This window comes from Theobroma cacao, chromosome 1 (genome assembly GCF_053813885.1).
Source record: "Theobroma cacao isolate CCN51 chromosome 1, ASM5381388v1, whole genome shotgun sequence".
Lineage (NCBI taxonomy): Eukaryota > Viridiplantae > Streptophyta > Magnoliopsida > Malvales > Malvaceae > Theobroma > Theobroma cacao.
In genome coordinates, this window is record NC_142639.1 from 4,562,945 (window position 1) to 4,584,703 (window position 21,759).

Consider the following 21,759-nt stretch of genomic DNA (forward strand, 5'->3'; position numbering starts at 1 on the left):
CAGCAATTAAAGCCATTACTAAAATCAGATAATATGATTTAGCCTCTAATGCCTAAAACTTCCACCTCAACATAAGGCTTCTCTAATCAATTTCAAGTTTTCAACTAGCCGATAAAATAAGATTAAAAAAAAAAACATAAACCAATATACAAAACTCACTCACGTAAGCAACTCCAAAGAGTTTCCAAATTTACTAATTTTATAGTAAACCCTCCATTTAAACAAAAACAACGAAACATCTAATGAAACAATTTAACGCAAAAATTAGTGATTCACTCGATTTCCATGACTTCCAACTAATTTTAAACTCCACAAACCCTAACAAGAAGAAACAGAAATTTTTTACATTTTCGAATCATTTAAAAAGTAATTCTTTCTATCTATCAAACATAAAAAACACACAAAAAATTTCCAAAAGGAAATATTGACAAGAGATACTTTTTGTTAAAATCACCGAGGGTAAAACGTTTTTTCATTTAGCAGGAAGCGAAGAGAAGATGCGTGCAACGTATTCTTGTTGCTCGCGAAACCGTTGTTTGAGGTAACACTCGAGGATCTCCATGACGGAAACGAATCGCTTCATTTCTTCGAGTCGTCGGGTGAGTTCGGCCTCTCGAGCCCTGGCTCGTTCGAGTCGAGCTTCCGTCTCGGCGAGCCGGACTCGGAGATTATCCACCACCAACGCGTTGTCATTTCGAGACGGGGGGTCTAAATGGTGGTTCGGTGAGAGAGATCGCTGATGACCGTAACACATTTTTTGACAGAGAAAATAAACAGTTTCGGTTTTTTCCGTAGAATCGAAAACGTTTCGAAGGATCGAAGAATGGACAAAGAGATTGATTTTGTTGCAGAGCAGTCGCCTATCGGCCAGAGAGGACGTTTGGTTTGGGATTAACGGTTGCTGTCTGCTGGTTGATCTGGGCCGTTGGATGTGATTACTAATTTCCCAGAGATGATTTGATGGGAAGGGTTGACCAACCCAAGATCATTCCACTATTCAGTTCTTCCAACCCAACCCAAGATATGATATGGGCCCACTGTAAACAGGCATCATAAGGGCTTAAAAAAAATGATATTGTCCCAAAAATACACAAACAATTGTAGCAACTTTAATTATTCTTTTTTACATCTTTGTTATTATTACTATTTGATGCTATTTAAAATATTTTACTACTTTTTTTTTCTTGTTAATTTTTTTTTTATTATGAAAAAATTGTGTATATTATCAATATACTCCTAGTCTATACTTTTTGCATGTTTGACAAGTGTAAATAATGTAAAACAATTACGACAAACAAAATAAAAGTAAAATCCTTGAATAATTTATTGTTTGTTACTTAAAAAGAATTAAAAAATTGATATTACATTTCTTAAAATCATTGATAATTTGTTTTCATTCGTTAAGTTATTATTTTAGTTACAATATATATATGTGTATATATATATATATATATATCTTTTGTCCCTTTTTATAAAAGACAATAACAATTTTTTTTATTAGAAAATGTGGCGTCATTAAAATATCTTCATGGAACGGTTACTTTACGATAATAAAATATATTTTTTATTCAAATTATGCAACGTAATCATATTAACTATTTATTACATATCAAATATGCATAATTTAAATGAAAACAGATATAAATTGAGTGAAATAACATATTGGTAAAATCTTTTCTCTTAAATAACCTTAACTACGTTCTATATAACATTTTTATATTTGGCAAGGTGATTAGGATTAATTTATAGTATTATTATGTTGTATGATTGTTGCTATCTTTTTTTATGGCTTTCGGTTGGTGTAAACAACAAAATTCAGTAAGCTAATGATACTTATGTGCAAAATGTGAGACAGACTCACATAAAGAGCTTAAATTATATCTGTTTTTCAAGGATTAAACAAATGATGATTCCTTCCTTTTAAGTAGCAAATAAAAATAAAAGTGGTCTCCATTTTAGCTTTGCAATCATATCTTCTTATTGTTTTATAACGCATTCAAATGTCTAATTTAGTGCTTAAAACTAAAAAAAAAATGCATTTTTATCAAATAAATAATTAAACTAGATTAAAGAGAATCGTAAGTCGTAATTTCGTAAGTTTGTGTTTTTTTTTTTTATATAGTTATAAGGAAAGGAAAAATGAATTAGATTTCGTGTATTTTTGTTTTAAGGTAAAGGATCCAAGACAATAGAATCGAATTTTATCTGTTTATTACTAAGTTGGATTTTTGAATAAGGGAAATATGCATAAACCTAATTTATTCTCAAATTACGTCATTAAAATCCACAAGAATTTGGTCAATTTCATATTCCAAGGGGTTTTCTATTTTTTATTTTAACGAAAAAACCTGAAAACTTGGCCTTAGCCCGCGTAGAATGTATACATCTCACGCGGACTGCGCTCAACTTACTTCAGGAGCATTCAGGACAAACAACTTAGCCAGTACAACCACCGTCCATGGAGACGCCTCCGCCTCCTTACCTAGACCCAAACCACCTCAATCCCTTCTCTCAAGCCTCCTCTCGCCTCCCAGAAGACACCGTATTTTACTCCATCTACCCAGACAATTCCCTTTCTCAAGACTCCCTTCAATCCCTCCACCTCCAAATCCTCAACTCCATTTCCCCTTTCACTTCCTCGTACGTTTGGCAGCATGAACCCTTCACTCTCACCATTTCCTTCCACCCTTTCCCTCACCTCCACGGCCACGTCCGTTACGGTGACAACCTAAACGACGAATGGTTCACCGTTTTCCTCCTCTTCCAAATTTCCCTCTCTTTCCCTTCCCTTTCCATCCATGTCCACGACTCCGACGGCGAGTTCCTCTTAATCGAATCCGCCTTCCACCTCCCCCGTTGGCTTAACCCCGAAAACTCTCAAAACCGCGCGTTTATCCGACGCGGCAAATTCCATATCATCCCCAAACGCTCCCTCCCTAATCCAGCCCTGACCGAATCCCTGAACTTTCTAATAGAAAATGAACAACTTGCTCGGGCGCCAGATTCCGTTCAATCCGTCATTCGTAATTGCATCGAGGATTACCCGGAGAAAGCGAAATTGAACAGTCATACGGTCCGGGTTCGGGTTCCGGTATCGGTTGCGCACGTGTTGAGACACGCGCCGTCGTTGATTTCTTTAGCGGTCGAAGGGTTTTACGACCGGGATATTGATTCAATGAAACACGCGGCGAAGATGGAACGGTTTTTAAAGGGAGGGAAAGAAGTAGAGATGGTTACCGTGGCAGTTGAGATGTCGAGGGCAATGTACGCGCAGTTAATGCAGCAAAACTTTCACGCGCCGAAGTGTTATCCGATGCCGAATAAGGGTGACGTGGAGGCGGAGCTGGGGATGAAGATAGCGTGTGGGTTTGAAATGATGTATCAAGAAAAGAGGAAAGAAGGGGAAGAAGGGAAAGGGAGTGGTTGGAAAAAGTATAAGGAGAGTTTGGAGAAGAGTGGGTATTTTAAAGGGTTAATTCCTGGGTCTACAGAGTATAAGAGGTTGATGGAGAATGCTGAGGAGTATTATCGGAATAGTTCTTTGTTTTCTAAGACCAGGTATTTCTCTAGTTTCTTACCTGAATGTTTTATTAGCTCTTTAATTTAAGTTTTGCTTGATTGTTACTTGTCACTGTTTAGGTTTAGTTTGGTTGTTAATTTATTAGTATTTCCAAAGGCTAAAAGTTAAAATCTAATATTGATATAAAAGCAAATATTAACAATTTAAAAAAAAAAGGGAAAATAAAGATTTGTTTTTCTTTAATAACAAAATGCATGATATTACTTTTATATGAAAAGATTATGTTAGAATTTATGTTGCATTTCAGTCAGTTGGTCATTTTTAATCACTTTCTATGTTCTCTTTTCTTTTTACTTTTAATTTTTGCTTTATAGTAGTAACTTTTTTGCTCAGTTGGGAGGATGGTTTTTTAAAATTCAGTTGTTCGGATGTTTTTGATGGCTTAAGAGAACCTTTGCTTAGCAAACTTGGATAGCACTCTCTTGGATATCCTGCTTGTCTTGTGGAGACAGTGTAGTTGTATGTGGAAAAAAAACCCATGTCTACTTAAATATATTAATATTATAGAGACATTTAAACAATTTATGAACATGGTCTGGATAAATACGTATTTGCATTTGTTGGGAGGTCAGAGTTAGCATTTTCTCTCAAAAGCCTCATTTTTCTTATCGCTGTTATACTTGTATGACTGAGAATGTGGTGATTGTTGCAGTGAAATGTTGAATGCTCCTGTGAGACAAATAGATGAGATTCTTTCTTTAACCTATTCAGCTGATGATTTCAAGAATCATGACATTCCACCTTCGGATGACGATTCTTGGCTTTACAGTGGAGAGGATGAGTTGAACTCTGTTCTCCAGGATAGACAAAAGGAGATGGAACTTTACGAGGTTAATCGTAAAAAGAAGAAGAAGTCCAAAGAGCATCAGGATACTGGTCCATCCTCCAGCTCAAAGGCTGAAGGTTTTGATCTTAGTGATATTGTGAAAACCATGCAGGGGTTTATCCATAAGATGTCAAGCTATGAGGGAGCTGAGGTTCCTGAAGACAGGTTGGTGGACCTTTTAATCAAAGCTTATTCTGCTATGAAATTTGTCGCTGATTTGCTCGTTGATATTGTGATGTGTTAATAATCCAGTCATAAGGGATTTTCAATTTTAAATTCATGTGCCCAACTTTTCAGTTAAAACATTGCATAGTTCACTTTTCCTTCTGATATTTTCACCTCCCTTTGCAGGGATCCTAAGGAAGTGGAACTTGATGTAGAGTGCTTTATTAAGGACATGGAATCAGTAATAAAAAATCAAGGTGGAGAAGATGTGGCTAGCGATGTGGATGATGATGAAGGTTCCTCAGACATGGATTTTGGTAAGTTCTTCATCACTGACAATTTACACTTATAGGACCACCTAGTTGCAATCTATTTTTAGCAGACAGAGGTAGCCTGTTTGAGAAATAGATACAACCCTTTTTTTTTTTATAACCCAAGAAATAGATGCAACCTTAACCATATATCCCGCACAGAAAAACTATCATCACTAGTGCAAACAGGATACACTGCATGTTTGCTCTCTTCATGACCTTTATGCAAGAGTTTAATTGCCCAGAAGTTGCTTGAATGATGGTAGTCATCTATATTTCTCTGATATGGATATATATTCATTTTTTTTACCTGAAACTTGTATGGATAATTCACTTTCTCTCTTCCCAGCCCTTATTCTCAATATATTTCTGGAATCTATATGATTTAAATATCTGAGAAACACTGCTTTACCTGTTACTAGGATATATTGTTCAATGAATGAAATCTGGCTCCTTTATATATGCTCCTTTTTTTTGTCTTTTTGAATTGTCATAGTAAAGTTAAAAGGCAGTTTGGGTGATTTGTGCTATGCAAGGTGGCTTATCTTTTGATGTTCTGACATTTTAAAGCAAATTTATGTCATACTTTAACGCCCTCAAACTCAATCCTTTCATCCTCTTCCCTAAAAGGTACACTGACAAAAAAAAAGGCTGCCCCTTTTCTTTGTTGATGAGGTTTTGGTTATTGATCATGAAGCTGCCCCTTTTCTTTGCTGATGAGGTTTTGGTCATTGATCATGAAGCTGCCCCTTTTCTCTACTTTATAAACACTACTATATTAATCAGGGACATTAGCATATGATCAAGGAATAACATATCTTCTCTGTAAATGTTGTGGGGGCTGATGCAGATTAAACAAATTTATTAATGAAATCTGCAGATGAGTCTGAGGATGGAAGTGACTTATCTGATCATAATGCGGATGGAGAGGATTCCTTCATGCATTCCTATTCTGATGCTATGAATTACGAACTGAAGAATTCTACACTCAAGAAAAGCTTCATTCATGCAAATGAACAGTCCTCCCTTAAAAATGAGGTATCTTTCATCTTTTGTGTAGGGATACTATACTGGGCTTCACATGACATGCCAATGTTTAACTGTTTGTAATCAATGGCATGAGTTGTATTGTTGAGTAGAGGATCTGCGAATATAACTCATTTGTTGGCAGGAGAGCTAGTGAGACTTCTGCACGCTTGAATTCTTATATTGAATTTCGGGCATTTGCCATCCCAGCCTTGCTCTAGACAGGACAATGCTAGCCAAACATATAGAACCCTGTCAATCCAGACAAGCTTTATGTTTTGGGTAGCCAACATGGCCTACCAACTATCCATCGCAGTTTATGGTTTTTAATATGGTCCTTAATGCATGAATATATCGTTGCAGGGAACATCAAATGCAACAGAAGATATGGATGAAGAGTTTACTCCTGTGGACGTGGATGTCAACCTTGTTAAAAACCTTCTTGACTCTTTTTCTTGTCAACAAGGACTTCCTGGCCCAACTTCTAATTTGCTTGGGCTGATGGGTGTACAGCTTCCTAAAGATGACAGTAAGGGCGAGTGAGATCTGTAAGCTTTGGTCTCATGCTCAATTATTTACTTGTTTTACAGGGTCCATGGTTTTGTGGGGTAACTCCAATATGGAGATTGTACCGAGAAATCACTGGAATTCACTGTATATATTGTAGCTTCATCATCCTCCTTGTAACTTAAGGTAGCAAGTTGCTTTTGAAATCTATTATCTATCGAAACTCTGAAGTTGTGTTTCAGTTATTACAATTATTGTGTCATTTTTTGAGTCATAATTTGATAAAATTTTCAAGTCCTGTGACTTTGCGGGTTACCCTGCTGTCTAAAGAGCGAACTGTGAGCAAAGAGACTTGGAGTTTTTACAAAGCCTCGTGCTAGAGTCAAATTTTTAATAGAGCTGAGTGTTAGAGTCGAGCATACTTGATACAACAGATGATGTGCTATCAGCACTATGTAGAGAGATGTAAACTATCGGATCAAAATTAAAAAAAGGAAAGATGTATACTAATCAACGGGTATTGAAGAATGTAGCATCTTTGGCATACTTACCGAAAGAAGATGAATCCTTCTAGAAAAGAAGTGGTCAAAAGATGAGATCTTTCTGGTAAAGAAGGGTTTCCTTCTTCGTGAAAATTCTTGGATTTTTCTGTGTTTGAATCGACAATAAGACAGCCTAGGTCGAATAGTTTGCTTTGTTATTTAAAGAAAGTTAAGCTGTTGGCTTGATTAATCCAGAATAAAGGAAAGTGTCCTCAAACAATGGAGGAGACAATTTTTTGTACCTTTGCATGAAAACAAGCGTTCCCTTTCATATAATGTCTTCCAGTATTATAATTTTACAACAATGTGACTTTTCTGAATTAACACTGAAAAGGAAGCAGTCACCATACAAGACTTAAATGAAACCTGACTCTATAGTTATAGAATTGAAAATTAACAAAATAAAACATTATAACTTGGAGATGTCAATGTGCCCATGGGACCTATGAAAGTGGAAGTTAGGCGGCCTTCTTTCTTAAAACAAGGAAAGCCCAGGTCGGAGGTATTGAATGAAAATGATGATTCGGTAACATCTCATCCTTCCTTACCAGCCATCAGCCTCATCACTCGATAGCAACAACAACAACCACGACAATATTGGAAAAAATATATAATCCCAGCAATCCACTTCGCTTAATAAATAAATAAATAAATAAAGGTGGAAAACAAGGTCCATGGGGATGGAGGAGACACCAGTGACCAAAAGCTAACAAATGGGATCTCAGTTTTCTTTTTATGTGGCTCGGTTTGTTCTGTCTTTTTTGACATCTGCTGTTTTTTTCTTCCAAACTTGGACCCACCCCTTAAAAATCCCGCAATCGTCACTCACCTCCGAGGAATCCATATCTTCAACAGTTGTTGTCTGATCCAACGGTAATCATCGAATCTCTCATATATTCAACGCCGTATTTGAAGTGGCCAAAAGCACATTCAACCACTGCTTTACAAATATCTATGTGAATTCTTGGCCCTTCTCTATTCCTATTCATTGTCTCTTTTGGGTTTGTTAAGCAAAGAATAATAAGAAGAAGATGGTGTCAAAGACAATTGATTTGTTGAAGAAGGATCTTCCTGTGGAACAAAGCTCTCTGGTTCTTTCTCAAGATGTTAAGACTGGTCTTGTTCTTGTTGACGTTGTTAATGGCTTCTGCACCGTTGGAGCTGGAAATCTGGTAACTTTCCCAAACTTTCTTTTTCCTGTAATACAATTTTTTGTCATTGCCTATATACTCTTGCATGCTTTTGATAAGCTAAATTAATTTTTTCTTTTATATTTTGGATAAATGGTAATGTGGGGTCTTGTTTCTATAGGCTCCAAGGCAACCTGATAAACAAATATCTGATATGGTTGAAGAGTCTGTGAGACTAGCCAAGCTGTTCTGTGAGAAAAATTGGCCTGTTTTTGCTTTCCTTGATTCCCATCATCCTGATATTCCTGAGCCTCCTTACCCTCCTCATTGCATTATTGGAACTGATGAAGCAAGATTGGTTCCTGGTACTTCGCTATTTTGATGACTACTTATTATTCATGCTCATTTATTTCTTCCTTTCAAAATATGAATTTAATGGCATGCATGTTTATGTATTTTAGCTCTCCAGTGGCTAGAGAATGAGCCTAGTGCAACACTTAAATGCAAAGATTGCATTGATGGGTTCCTTGGTTCAATTGAGGAAGATGGTTCAAATTTGTTTGTTGATTGGGTTAAAAATAATCAGATTAAAGCTGTAAGTATTTCTAACAATTACAAAGAGACAGTTCAGTTTTGATTGTTGAGTTTTGCTCTTCGGTTGAGTGTATCTGGGAAAGACTTAATGTATGGTTTTACATAAGATTTTGTCTATTCTGATCTACCTTTTTCGGATTTTGAAGATCCTGGTTGTAGGGATATGCACAGATATTTGTGTATTGGATTTTGTATGTTCCACTCTATCTGCCAGAAATCGCCAAATTCTTACCCCTCTTGAGGATGTGATTGTATACTCCAGTGCTTGTGCAACTTTTGATCTTCCAGTTCATGTTGCCAAAGATATCAATGGTGCTCTGGCTCATCCTCAGGTAGTTCAAATCATAGATAACAGATTTTAAGATTTTAATCCTTGTTTGGTTCAATTTTGATATGCATTAAACTTAAAAAGCTCGATATTAAGAAAACATTTCTCCTGGTGAAGTAATTCAGTGAGTTTAAATTTCCAAATCTCACATCATTCTACTTTTAATTATTGAATAAATAATTCATTACGTCTTGAACATTTAGTTCACCATCAGAGAGACTATAGTGGTATCATATGGATAATAGCTCTTGGGATTCTTGGAAGAACAGTTCATAGAAACTTGGCAAAAAAAGTATGAGCTGTCTTGAATGCTATACTAAGTGACAGTCTAATAACTTACAGAGGTTGGTGAGAAGCAGAAAAGTTAGTATTAAGTTATTGATGCAAGCGTAGTTCTTTTGAGTTTTTTTATCCACAGATGCTTCCTTTTAAAACGCTTCATTTGGTAACCATTTTCATTGGAAGCCAATGCAGTCCATGTGTCAGGAAGTAGAGAAAATAAATAGTCAATAACAACAGCACAATTGTGGATAGGATGATTTTTTTTTTTTTCAGATATAAACTTAAATCAGTAATGAATACTCAGCCAATATCATATTTCATAGGACATAGGCATCATGGAGAAAGTGATTGATCACCGAATCATCTATATGACTTCACTCTGTTTTTGGAGTTTCACTTGTATATCAATTATCCAATTCTTCTTCTGGTTTCTCATAGGAACCACAACTAGATGGCATGAAAGAACCATTTGATCTGCTATGGTGTTTGTACTGATTTTTTTTTTACTATAAATTATTTTAAATCATTGTTTCTAAAATTTCAAACAAACTGATTGCTAATATTTTAATCTTGATTCAAATTACCTTCCATTTTTTGAAGGCAGTAACGCCTGAAGTTAGATAATTTTTGTTCTTAAAGTGGACATTAGATTTTTATCATACCTTCAGCCAAAAGTTGTACATAAGAAACCAAGTTACTATGGATGCTTGCATGAATATAACCTGTTAGGCTGCACAATGGAAATTGGGATGATTAATATCAGACACGGTGGAGAGAAGTATTAAGGAAAGTATTTTGGAGAAGTGTTGAATTCCCCAATGAGCTTGCATTAGCATTAAAATTCTGTACTTGAGGATGAATTTGCTGGGTGTGTGCAGAAAAGGCTTTGCTTTCTAGCTTTTAGTTTCAGCAGACAAGAAGATAAGGTGTGAACTGGATATTAAGAAATGCAAGTGAGGGGAACGCCTAAACAGACTTACACGCACACATATGTATATACATAGAGAGAGTCATTAATTCTCTTAGACATCATTTTCCCTTGGTTACTACATTAATGTGAAGGTGTTTCTACAGTAACTAATCTTTTTTTTTTTTTTTTGATTGCAAAAGTGTTTGTGATCTGAGATCAAGTACAATAGTGATTACTCGTTGACTGTTTGCTTCAGCATACTAGAATAAGGTTGAGACTGGACATTGAGAACGTAATTTAATACAATGGATAAAGTACTGTGGTTATAATTGCAGAATGATAACCCATAATAATACCGAGGCAATGCTTAAAAAGAGACACTGCATTACTGTGAAGATGCTTTTTAAGTTACTTAGCCTAGAATGAATTCAAAAGATTTTTTTTTCAAGGTTCCTTCATCAGCCACAATAGTTTTTCCTTTACAAATAATAAAAAGAAATGTGTAAAAAAAAAACAAAAAGATTGGGCCGCTTGTTTTCTTTTTGATAAAAACTCTTTTGAAATTTTTTCCTATGGCAGGATCTCATGCATCACATAGGTCTGTACATTGCCAAGGGAAGGGGAGCCAGGGTTGTATCAGAGGTCTCATTTGCTGTGTGTGTTGAAAGTGATACAGACCTGTAAACAAAGTTAGTTTGGCTCCAAGTTTGAAATCAGTGTCCAAGAAGAAGAAGATGATCACGATGTGAAGGACACATGACTTACCAGAGCCTGTATGCATCGTTTCATTAATAGGATACTTACTAGTTTATTGTATGCTTTTCATTTCTGTTAAGCTTTGTCAGTACCAAGCCACGTGTAGGCTACTGGTTTGTTTAGTTTGTACTGTAAGGGAGACAAATAGCTGTATTTTGAAGATTCACTTGGCATCTGTTTCCCATAATTCTTATATCCTTACTGCATGCACTCCATAGTTCAAACCTCCAGCCGGCCCCTAAGGAAGAAGAATTGGGGGAAACCATTAGATAAGTAGACTCTGTTCTTATCACCAACTTTTCTTACCTGTCATTGGTGTAGAAAATAACTTGAAATGGCTGAGATCCCATCACTCTGATGTTGAATTGAAACAAGCAAGGCAATTTTGCTTAAACTTCTGGATGAATGAGAACGAAGAATACAGATAAACAAAATATTCCTTTCACGTTGATAATTACAGACTATAAAACATTTACAGCCGACAGAAAACATGCTTTTCCAGTTCATAAACAAAATGAGAATAGGAAAAGTGTTGCCTTCTGTGAAAGTATCACTAAAAGGAAAGTAAGCAACTTTGAGAAGAGGGACGAAACCATTATAGTATAAGCTAACACACACAACCAAACAGTTTACCTACTGCTACCAAGTCCTTGTCTTAAACCATTGTACTTCCGATGCAGTGCAGGATGTACGCAGGAAAAGATGGATGTCCTTTGCTTCTTTGGTTTGACACCAAAGATAAATGACCTCAAAGGAACTCGAGAACGACTATCTGAATGTGGCAGTTGGCCACTTTGACGGCTCCTAGATCCAGAAAGCCCCCAATCTTCTGTCAACTTTGCCAGAGTTCTCTCAACTTCAAGCTGTAGTGTTGTTACATGATCTAAACCTGCTTGCAATTCATCTGCTACTTTGTTATTCTCTTGTTTCATGTTCAAAATCTCTCCTTGGAATTTCGCTGCTTGGTAACTTGTGAACTTGAAGTCGTCATCTTCAGCACTTGCTTTCAAAGCCTTTGTTATTTCTTCCTGAATGTCACACAAAGATGAGAATCGGTTCTTCAGTTCTTCTCTTAGTAATACACTTTTTTCCACCCAGACAGTCAATTCAGTCTGTATTTCTCTGAGGTGTTTGTATAATGGTCGCACATCGGATTTTAGAGAGTATTTTGCAGTGCTACTTCCATCTTGCTTTTGTCTTTCCTCTAGTTTTGATGCCTCAGCTACTAAGTCTTTCACTGCCGTTTCAAATTTCTGTACCTCATGGAATGCAGTGCTGAATCTTAACCAGAAATCCAAGTTCTCCTCTAGCAGTTCATCAATGTTCATCCGGAACTTTTCTTCAGCTGCTGAAGTAGTTTGAGACTGGTTAATTAGCATTACTCCAAGGTCTTCTTGTAATTCTTTCTCTGGTGTCGTGGAGGTTTCAGTCAATATTGATTTCTCAGAACTTACTCGAGTTTCAACATATTGGTCAGTATTGCTTTCACCAAGACCCGTTTGGAAAAGGCTTAGTTTCTGACGTAAGGACTGAATCTCTTCATCTTTCATGGCGTTAGTGCTCTTCAGTTCCCTTAACTGCAATGTTATCTCAAACAGGCCATTCTGGTTCTTTGTCTCCACTTCCGTGAGCTTCTTCTTGGTGTCCTTGTAGTTTCGAAGCATTGTAGTATACTCCGTCAATAGATTCTTCTCTCTGTCTTCCATACCTTTCAAGAACAACTTCTTCCAGTCTGGCTCATCCTCTTGGCCTCTTTCCTGTTCGTTTGGTTCAACTTTGGCAAGAGTGTCCACTGTCTGTGAAGAAGCTTGCTCATCAACTTTGTCTATCAGGTCTTCACAATTCTCTGAAGGCTTAGAAGCTTCATGGCTAACACCTCCATTTACAGAACTTGTAATGAAATCATGTTCTTTTGCATCCTCCCTCTCTTTTACTTTCACCTCTTCCTTCCCTTCCAAGTTTGCATCCCCACCCTTTGTAAAGCCATCATCATGATCAACTTTTTCTCCTTTTTGTTCTGGCTCTTTGGATGATTCAACTTTAACCAGAGAGTCCCCTTCCTTTCGTAAAGAACTTGAGGCTGAGACCATCTCCTCTGGTTTTGCACTCTGCAGAATTTTGCACCCATCACTTGGATTCCGATTCTTGCTCTCTTGTTCTTCAGACTCTTTTTGGGATTTGACTTCAGCTGGAGAGTTCTCTCTTCCGGATGCATCAGCGACCTCAAACTCCTTGCCTGCTTTCACCTTCTCTGGCTTCTTGTCACTATCTTTGATCTTCTCCTTTGACAATATCACTTCCACGGAACAGCTCTTCTCTCTTTCAAGCTCCTCATCTGGCTGCACACTATTCATTTTCTCAGAAAGGTGATCAAGATAACAATGTGCTTCAGTAAAATGTGTTTGGAGGTTGTTGTTTTGGCCTTCAATGCTCTGGTTCAAACCCTGAATCCCGTGCAACTTCTCCTCCATCTCCCTTAGCTTATTCCTCAAATCTTTTTTTCCATCAATCAGCGTGGCCTTATCATCTTCCAAGGTCCGAATCTGGGCTTGGAGCTCATCAGTCTCTGTTCTTAGTCTTTGGATAAGAGCTGTCTGAGAAGAGACTGCAGTTTCTAAGTTGATCACCTTGTTCACAAGTTCATCAATCTTCTCCGCCATTTCTGTCACAGTCAAAGATTCACCGAGGCCAACTTCAAAGTGCTCCTTAATCTTCTCCCTTAAAGACTCCAAGTCTTTTTTCTTTTGGGTTGTGTCACTCACTTCCTGTTCCAATCTTTTAGACTTTTGCACTGCTATTTCTGATTTATCTGCACCAGATGGCTTTTCCTCACTGACTTCGTTTAAGAGAAATGCGTTCTTGAGAGAGTCCAACTTATCCCTGGCATCTTTGATCCTTCTCTGCTGCACTTCTGCTTCTATGACTGATCTCTCCTGTTTCTCCTGCAGCTGATCCAAAGTCTCTTTGCATGATCTCAAAGCCGTTGTCGCCATCAGATTTCGAGCCTCATCATCTTCAATGACCCTACCTTCACCAAATTCATCTCCCAAACTGCAAACTCTCTCTTGCATTTCTTTTATCTCATTCTCTATTTCCCAGTACTTTACCAGCCCACTCTCATAAGAGCTCTTAACAAACTCCTTTTCAGTCTGCAATGCGAGAATTCGTTTCTGAAGCCTGTCAATCTCCTCAAGTCCCTGAGCCTTGGTCAAACCAGACTTAGGAACTGCAGTGGCAGTGGCTTTTTTTGATTTCTTAGGTTGCATTTTCTTCGTGGCTGATGTTATTAAACCCTTCAAATCTTTGATAGGAAGCTTCGGAACCTTGGGGATATTGGCTTTTGAGTTTTCTGAAGACTTCTTTGGAAATTTTGGTGAGCCATCTTCCTCTTCATCATCCATCGCAAACTGGACTTGCTCTGGAAAAACAGAAGCAATTGTGTTGTTTGCATTTTGCAGCTCTGTTGATATATGGTCATACCGTTCAGCTAAGGAACGGTAAGCTCTGTAGGATTCTTCCACAAAATGTATCAGTTCTGGCCTCTTTTTGTAGTACATTTCTGCTCTCTTGGCAAAGGAGTCTCCATCTTCTTCGATGAGCTTAAGCACGCTAGCTACTTTTTCCTCCATATCTGCAATTGCCATTGCATTTTCTCATAGAGTTTTCCAATTGCATACAGATACAGCTTGAGTATTTCAAAGCTAAAAACTAGTTGATCATTGATAAATTATAGCACCAACTTCATAAGTATTCCTAAGCTGTTACTACATATAATCATAAGTTTGGTGGATGGATTCTTTATCTTTTCTTAGATTTTCCTCTTAAGTTTTACCATTTCAATAATATGGAAACAGAGATTTGATCAAAATTTAACCTTAGGTAGATCATGGACTGAGTAAATTGAGTCCCTGCTATTGATCTAAACTAATTCATGATCAGAAATATAGACTTTAAAAGGGAATTAATTGTAATAAGGTTGTACAAAAATAGATTTTTCTGACTGTTAGGAGATCATTGCTTCATTTAATTGTGCCAGAAAATAAATAATAATATACAAATTTTTAAAAGAAAAATAAAAGAATATGCAATGAAGATGCTGGATCATAAATCACAATGAATTTAAACTCCATCTGTCTACCTGCATTTACAATGTGTCATTTGCATCAAAATTATCAGAAAGGACTAAACTATCTATATATGATGATGATGATTTTACATCAACCAGGCCAAAATTTCAGCTTTCATTCATAAAAAAAATCCATTCAAAAAGGGAAAAGCAAAGAGAATCAAAAACCAACAACAAAAACCCAGAAATGATTATGCTTTCAACATAAAGGAGAAACATAAATACCTTGAAGGTTTTGTTCCAGCCATTTTGACTGCTTTGTTCTGATGTGGCTAGCCCACCACCACGAATACGCATTGCTTGCAGCTCTTTGCAACATATTTTTACCTTATCACCCTTTTCTTCTCTATTGAAAGAACTGCAATACCAAAAACATGTAGAAACAAAAAAGTCTCTGTTCTTTGTTTCTGTTAAGACCCCAAAAGCATGCAAAACTCTACACCTCTCTCTCTCTCTCTCTTTAGCTTTAGCTTTGTATCTTATCTATCTCTCTATAAAACAAAGCGAAGACATGGAAGCCAATAAGGAAAAAGCGAAGGGAAGAGAAAGGCAAAAGAAGAAGAAGCAGAAGGAAAAAAAAGTCTTGGTTTTGACAAGGAAACGTGCAACAAAAAAATCTGTATCTTTTGTTTTTGTTATAAGATCATGGAGGGGAGCAAACTTCGCCCGAATATATTGTTGAAGCAATGGAAAGCCTTCTTTCTTCTCTTTGCATTAAAATAAGCCATGAAAGTGGCATCGCAACTTAAAAAACAAAAACAAAGCAGTTCAAAGGGTTCAGCCAGTGGTCCGTCTCCACGTGGCATTCTTGTCTGTTTCCAGGGTGTTTAGGGCACCCCACTTTCATGCTTTAGGATACTTCTTTTAACCGACTTTTTCCATTTTCCATAGGGGAATGAATTACAAAGGTTTTCAAAGGTGTGGGAAAACAATCCATTTTTATTAGGAAATAAAAGTTGTTTAAGCCAAGTAATCTGTCAGTCTGTCACCGACTGGACTTGGAATCTCCTCGTCTGAAAGACTAAACAGCTTTTGTAAAAGGATATGCTTTTAATAGGGGAGTGTTTGAAGATCAAAGTTAGGTGCCCTAATCAATTGAATAAGCAAGTACAGGTATCTCTGTTGGTATATATTTTTGGGAGGGGACCCATTTTTTGAGAATTAAAAGCACAAAGCGTTCAGCATTTCTAGCTAATTGCCCTTTAGGCCTCCCTGGCTTGATTTCGGTAACCAAATGAAAACTTCCAAGTCTCCCATGGTAGAAACGTTGAACTGATAAGAACAAAGAATCCCTGACTATTAAAAAATTTAATATAAAGATAAATTTACGTGAATGATTTGTAAAAAAACATAACGTATTTTTTTGATAAAAGTTTGATTTTTATCATAATATGAATATGATGATAAAAACATCTTAATTATTTAAGATTAATGAAAAATTTATTGAAGAGAATTTTGATTATGACATGGATAACAACGTTTACTAACTTTGGATCTTCAAAAATTAGCACATTGTCACATTCTTGCCTTAAATAAAATGGTTATAATATTAGCAATGGTCTCTTTCGGAAGGAAGGGAGAACAGACACAACTTCTCTAAGATTAACAATCTAGTTATTTCGTTGTCATCCGCAAGCCAAGCTCTTGATACTCTCATTGCAATAGCTTTATGTTGATCAAGGAATTGTAGCAATAAACCGCTTCCCCTTCTTCCTAAATGAAAGGGACTCGTCTTTCAATTAAAATAAAGTGATAATAAGGACAAGAAGTGAAAATCTATAAAGATTATCTTGAACAATAAAATGATGGCAAGCCTGGTAGCAGCAACCTCAAATTTTTCAACAATAATTTGAATCATGGCTTGCATGTCATGACTGCCAAAAGATGGGAAGACATGGGACTGGGGAGGGGGCCTTGATTACTTTCCAGACATGGGGCCAAAAGAGGCAACCCATAGAGCACAGCTTTTCTTTCCAGACAAAACCATGCTCTCAACAACACTTTACCAAAGATTACTTGAATCGTTGCTTAGAGTAAAAGCTAATGGGCGTCATTGCCAAGGCAAACTGGTTATGTGGGGTTAGACATGGAATGGTAAAGGTGAGAATGAGACTTGGGACTGCAAGATCAGCATGTAACGCACGCTCTCAAGAAGCCCCTCCTTTTTTTAAGCTTTATGGCAACAACTGCAGGATCTTCATGTGATCACAGCAAGCACCGAGAACTGATTCATCACTGCACGATTTCATCAGATTAAAACCGCAACTCAAGTGGTCCATATGCAAGGCCCACTGAGCTAGGAGCCAAGAATAGTATTTCCAATTTTTTTTTCTTTTTATTGATGGTATGAAATTTGAGGAACTCATTTGTTATTGCAATTCAGAATTACAGAACCATGTGGACCACCTTCACAGCGTGAGGTTGCTGTTGAGAGGAAGAAAAGAAGCAGCAGAACAACTTTGAGGACCCGCTCCGTAGCGAGAGACGAAACCTTGGGCAATATTTTTCTGTCAAAAGAGTGAAGTGACACCTCTTTGCATTGCTCATGAACTCTCCCTTTTTCTGTTTCTACTGAACAATTGCAGCTGGGGACCGAGTGTTCTAGATTAATTTTAGCTATCATCGACCACAAAGCACAAACTCTTGGAGCTCTCATTTACATAAGTAACTACATGACACAAACTAAACAACATGCAATCGATCAATACAAGAATGCAGCAAAATATAAAAGAAAAATAATCCTCATGGTAGAGGTCAAAAAAGGATTTACAGAATTGATAGGACGGTAGATTACTCGAGGAAAATATCAAAATTATTCACAGTAGCGGTGAGCTGAAAAGCAAGGATCGTATTCACAGTAATACTATTTACAGAAAACAAAAAGACTCTCCATCATATCATTGTTTTTCCTGATATCAATTCAACGCATGTAAGCAGGAAGGATGACCAACAAAACAGAGTAAAATCCTGAGAACAAGTGTCATCTTGAAGCAGAGAATAAAGCATCCTCTGTGCATCTCCATTCTCCATGGATGTCGGTCCTCTGCATTCTATCAGAAGTTGATGCAGATCCTACCATTCATCTCTACCATCGCTTGCTATTCTTTTTACATTATTCTCTGATACTATAATAAGATTACTTCTTCAAGAGTACTCCAAGGCTGAAATATTAACAGAAACTTATCAACATTCAAGCAGCCAGTTCTAGGCTTTCAGAAGTTCTGAAGAGAAGAGAACCACTGCTGCATAGAGTTGCTTCCCTCTGCATATTTGACCAAAATGCAAATAAAAGTTAAAGTGTGCATGAAAAAAATCTTAGGCCCATGTAAAAGAGCAACAAAGTTAATGGCAAGAAACACCCAATGCAGCAATTTCTGTCAAAAGAACATGTATAAACATCTTTTATTAACTAAGAAACACCAAACTCATAAGTCATAAGTAGGAATTATGGAATTCAACAGAATTTAAAGAGATAAGCTAACAAGTCAAAAGCCAAACCCCCTACCATAAAAAGCTATTCACACAGACAGTTCATCATTGATCGACAATGTTTGCAATATTGTCCAGAGGCATACTACCAAGCAGCTCCCTATGGTTACTTGTCTGATATTAATAAGTGTATGCAAACTGCATCTAATAATAAAATTATAGTATTGGGCAAACTCATGTCTGTTCTCAGTTAGACTAAGGTAAACATGAACTGCTGCTGCCTAAAACTACAAAGGGCCACTCAGGAAGCAGCTCGCAAGAAATAGGTTGGAAGAAAGAAAGGTTGGCCCTAAAATGGCAGCAAGAATAACTAAGACTCTGAAAATTGATCCTGCAAAGTTTTCTAAATCATTTGGACAAGTTGCATCAATGATACCTACCAATTATCTCAGAAGGGAGATACCTCATAAAATCCTAATTTGTAACACTCTTTTCTTGGCATTCTGTGCCCCCCACCACCACCACCAAAAAAAAGAAAAAGAAAAAATGAGGATACAACAAAAGTTCTGCTTGTCAAAGCACATCATCTTATACTTTTCCTATACGTTGTTTAAAAGGAACGAAACTAGAGGCTGCATGTAGTCACTTGAACACTCTCCACACTACATCAAGTTTAAAGCATCTAGTTAACAATTGCAAGTGTGAAGTTCATGTTTCATTAAAATTTAAATTCCATCGAGGCTTTCTTTAATTGAAGTGATGTATGCTGCAAGGATTGAGTGCAGTGAACATGAAAGTATGCTATAAGTTGCAGCCAAGTTACATGATATTGCCTTGTTAAATGGGCTATAAGGGACCTAATTTCTAGAAAACAAGGCAAAATTCTCGTTAAACTATACTTCTCCAATTAGCTTCCGAGTACAGAACAGTGATATTTGTTTAATAGAGATAGCAAAACCTTACAGTTAGACACAGAAAGGCATGAAGAACAATCTTAACTTCTTGACAAAGACAGATATGAAGCCTTTTAACCTGAACAAGTTAAAACTGTAGCTTCCAAGACAGACGAGCATTTAAGATGCCATAGAACCAATCAATTCTCACAAAACACCGTGCCATAAAATTCAATGGCACAGGTTAAATTTGAACAGTTCCACTAACAAGCTGATTCTAGGTGTCAATGCACAATCAATCAAAATAATATCATAAATGAACAAAGGAATTAAATAGATTTTTATAGGAATAAGCTCTTACCAGAAGATAAGCCATTAGGGAGGTTCCTGATTGCACACAAGAGCTGGTTATTGGAGGCCTCTACAATTTCCTTGCAACCAGGTCTATAACAAGGAACCAGCACAGCAAACCCACCATCATCTTCACCATCACCTTGAAAGCCAGGACCGTGGGGCTCTTCCCACCCAATGGACCATTCTGGACCATCTGATTCATATCCAGACAAATGCATGCCATCTGATGGAACTACCACGATATCGCATTCTTTATCAACCACCCTCCTCTCTTCACAACTTTGCCACTGTCCCTTTCCCTTCTTTGGGGCTATTTTTGTCTGAAATTTAACAGTTTCAGACTCTCTCAACCCCAAGCCCCAATCAGAAGAAGAAGAATTCAGAGAATTTAAAGAAGACCCATTTGAAACAGGTTGTTTCTCTTTACTTCCACCACCCCAAAACCACCATGGAAAACCAGGAAAGGAAACTGCCATTTTTTTGGAACAACCTTAAAACTACATAAATCCTCTTCCTTTTTAAGTCAAAATGGTTACTTTTTCTTGCAGTTAACCACTAAATTAGGAAATGATCAATTGAGTTTGATAATTAAAAAAGAAGATCAAAATTTGGAAAGATTTTAATTAAATCCAACAATTTTTTGAATAACAATTGAAGCAAAAAAATAAAAGCTTCTAAATTAAGCTCAAGCAAACTGTCTTCACTATAGATTTTCTTCAAAAAAACTCAAGCCTAAACAAATTTATCCAATAAAATGGGTCATTTTCTAATACCACTGTTTTCTTTTTTCTACAGTTTAATGACCCTTTTTTCTTTCCTCAAAATTGTGCAACCAAGGTCACCAAAAACACAAAAGCCCTTAGAAGTCCCAAATTTAGAACCTTTGCTCCAAGTGAAAAAAAGACAAACTTTTTTAAATCAAATATTTTAATTTTACAGAACTGAAACGCCGCTAAAAGCTCAAAATTTTTAGAATCGGCGATTCGATTATGATTCAAAGATATTGCGTTCCGGGGAAAATCGGGATAATCCGGGATCGGAAAAGGATCAAACGGTCTACCGAGGAAACCAAAACCGAGAAAAAAATGTTTCACCGGAAAATCAACAAAACCGACCGCTTCACCAGAGGAAAACGAAAAATCCAAGCTTTTTAGAGGGCAAATAAAATACACGGTTGAATTCACTGATAAAAAAAGGGTTAAATTCAACAAACTGTAGAGAGAGAAGGAAAATTTTAATCGATTAAAAATTGAAGGGATAATCGAAAACCCTAAAATTTACTATCTCTCACTCATCTCCATTTCTTTCTTCACTTTCCCTCCCTAGGTTTCTCGCTCTACTGTGACAATCAAGAGTCAGTGTCCTTCTAGAATTTATAGAGACATTTTTTTAATTAGTATTTTTTTCTTTAAGTATGAGTTTTTTAATCCAAGCACATCGGACGGCCCAGATGCAATGGTGTGGGGGAATGATTAAAGGATATTTTTACTAAACAAACAGATAATTGGTTAAAAATTTATTTAACCTTTGATCTGGCGACAAGAGGGAGCGAGAACCGTCCAGATTTTGCTTACGTGGGTGTCGTAAAATCCAATCATTGCGTGCTCACGGCGTTGTAGCGGTTGACACGTTAGCTCAGCCCTTGTTAACCTATAAATAATTAGTTTAGATTATTATTATAATATGTTGAATTTGGGCTTTGCCTAATTAAATTTTGTACGCAATCTTTTATTAATTATTAGTAGCTTCTTTAGATTTTTAATTACTTACAAGCAAGGTTTTGCCAAATAAACCATGTTTTATTTGGTTAAATGATATACCAAAAAATTATAATTATTAACTAAATTACTTTAATGTTCAATTATAGATTAAAGGTTGAAAATGAAATTAATGTGAATTGAAAAGGAAATAAAACTGAAAACACTTATCTTACGTAATTTAAATGTTTGATAATAATTATATATATATATAATTTAAAATTAAGTTTGACATATGATTAG

General features: G+C 36.6%; 5 protein-coding genes across 5 annotated transcripts; 2 read left to right on the forward strand and 3 right to left on the reverse strand.

Moving 5' to 3' along the window:
* Positions 1 to 181: 181 nt before the first annotated feature.
* Positions 182 to 902, reverse strand: LOC18611455 (protein SKIP34). Its single transcript, XM_007047712.3, has one exon. It carries the CDS (start codon positions 752 to 754, stop codon positions 473 to 475), a length of 282 nt encoding a protein of 93 aa, XP_007047774.1. The 5' UTR covers positions 755 to 902; the 3' UTR covers positions 182 to 472.
* Positions 903 to 2,359: 1,457 nt separating this feature from the next.
* Positions 2,360 to 6,666, forward strand: LOC18611456 (suppressor-like protein). The gene is made up of 5 exons (XM_007047713.3): positions 2,360 to 3,558; positions 4,233 to 4,571; positions 4,758 to 4,888; positions 5,763 to 5,920; positions 6,272 to 6,666. The coding sequence occupies exons 1-5, from the start codon at positions 2,459 to 2,461 to the stop codon at positions 6,449 to 6,451; spliced, it is 1,908 nt and encodes a 635-aa protein (XP_007047775.3). The 5' UTR covers positions 2,360 to 2,458; the 3' UTR covers positions 6,452 to 6,666.
* A 1,212-nt stretch (positions 6,667 to 7,878) lies between these two features.
* NIC1 (nicotinamidase 1) lies at positions 7,879 to 11,144 on the forward strand. The gene is made up of 5 exons (XM_007047718.3): positions 7,879 to 8,129; positions 8,269 to 8,452; positions 8,549 to 8,682; positions 8,828 to 9,013; positions 10,781 to 11,144. Exons 1-5 carry the CDS (start codon positions 7,989 to 7,991, stop codon positions 10,883 to 10,885), a joined length of 750 nt encoding a protein of 249 aa, XP_007047780.3. The 5' UTR covers positions 7,879 to 7,988; the 3' UTR covers positions 10,886 to 11,144.
* Positions 11,145 to 11,378: 234 nt separating this feature from the next.
* On the reverse strand, positions 11,379 to 15,551 carry NET2D (Kinase interacting (KIP1-like) family protein). Its single transcript, XM_007047719.3, has 2 exons — positions 15,309 to 15,551; positions 11,379 to 14,588 (listed from the first exon to the last, which is right to left on the reverse strand). Exons 1-2 carry the CDS (start codon positions 15,400 to 15,402, stop codon positions 11,587 to 11,589), a joined length of 3,096 nt encoding a protein of 1,031 aa, XP_007047781.3. The 5' UTR covers positions 15,403 to 15,551; the 3' UTR covers positions 11,379 to 11,586.
* A 2,297-nt stretch (positions 15,552 to 17,848) lies between these two features.
* On the reverse strand, positions 17,849 to 20,373 carry LOC18611459 (uncharacterized). The gene is made up of 2 exons (XM_018113904.2): positions 19,767 to 20,373; positions 17,849 to 18,345 (listed from the first exon to the last, which is right to left on the reverse strand). Exons 1-2 carry the CDS (start codon positions 20,233 to 20,235, stop codon positions 18,296 to 18,298), a joined length of 519 nt encoding a protein of 172 aa, XP_017969393.2. The 5' UTR covers positions 20,236 to 20,373; the 3' UTR covers positions 17,849 to 18,295.
* Positions 20,374 to 21,759: the final 1,386 nt, after the last annotated feature.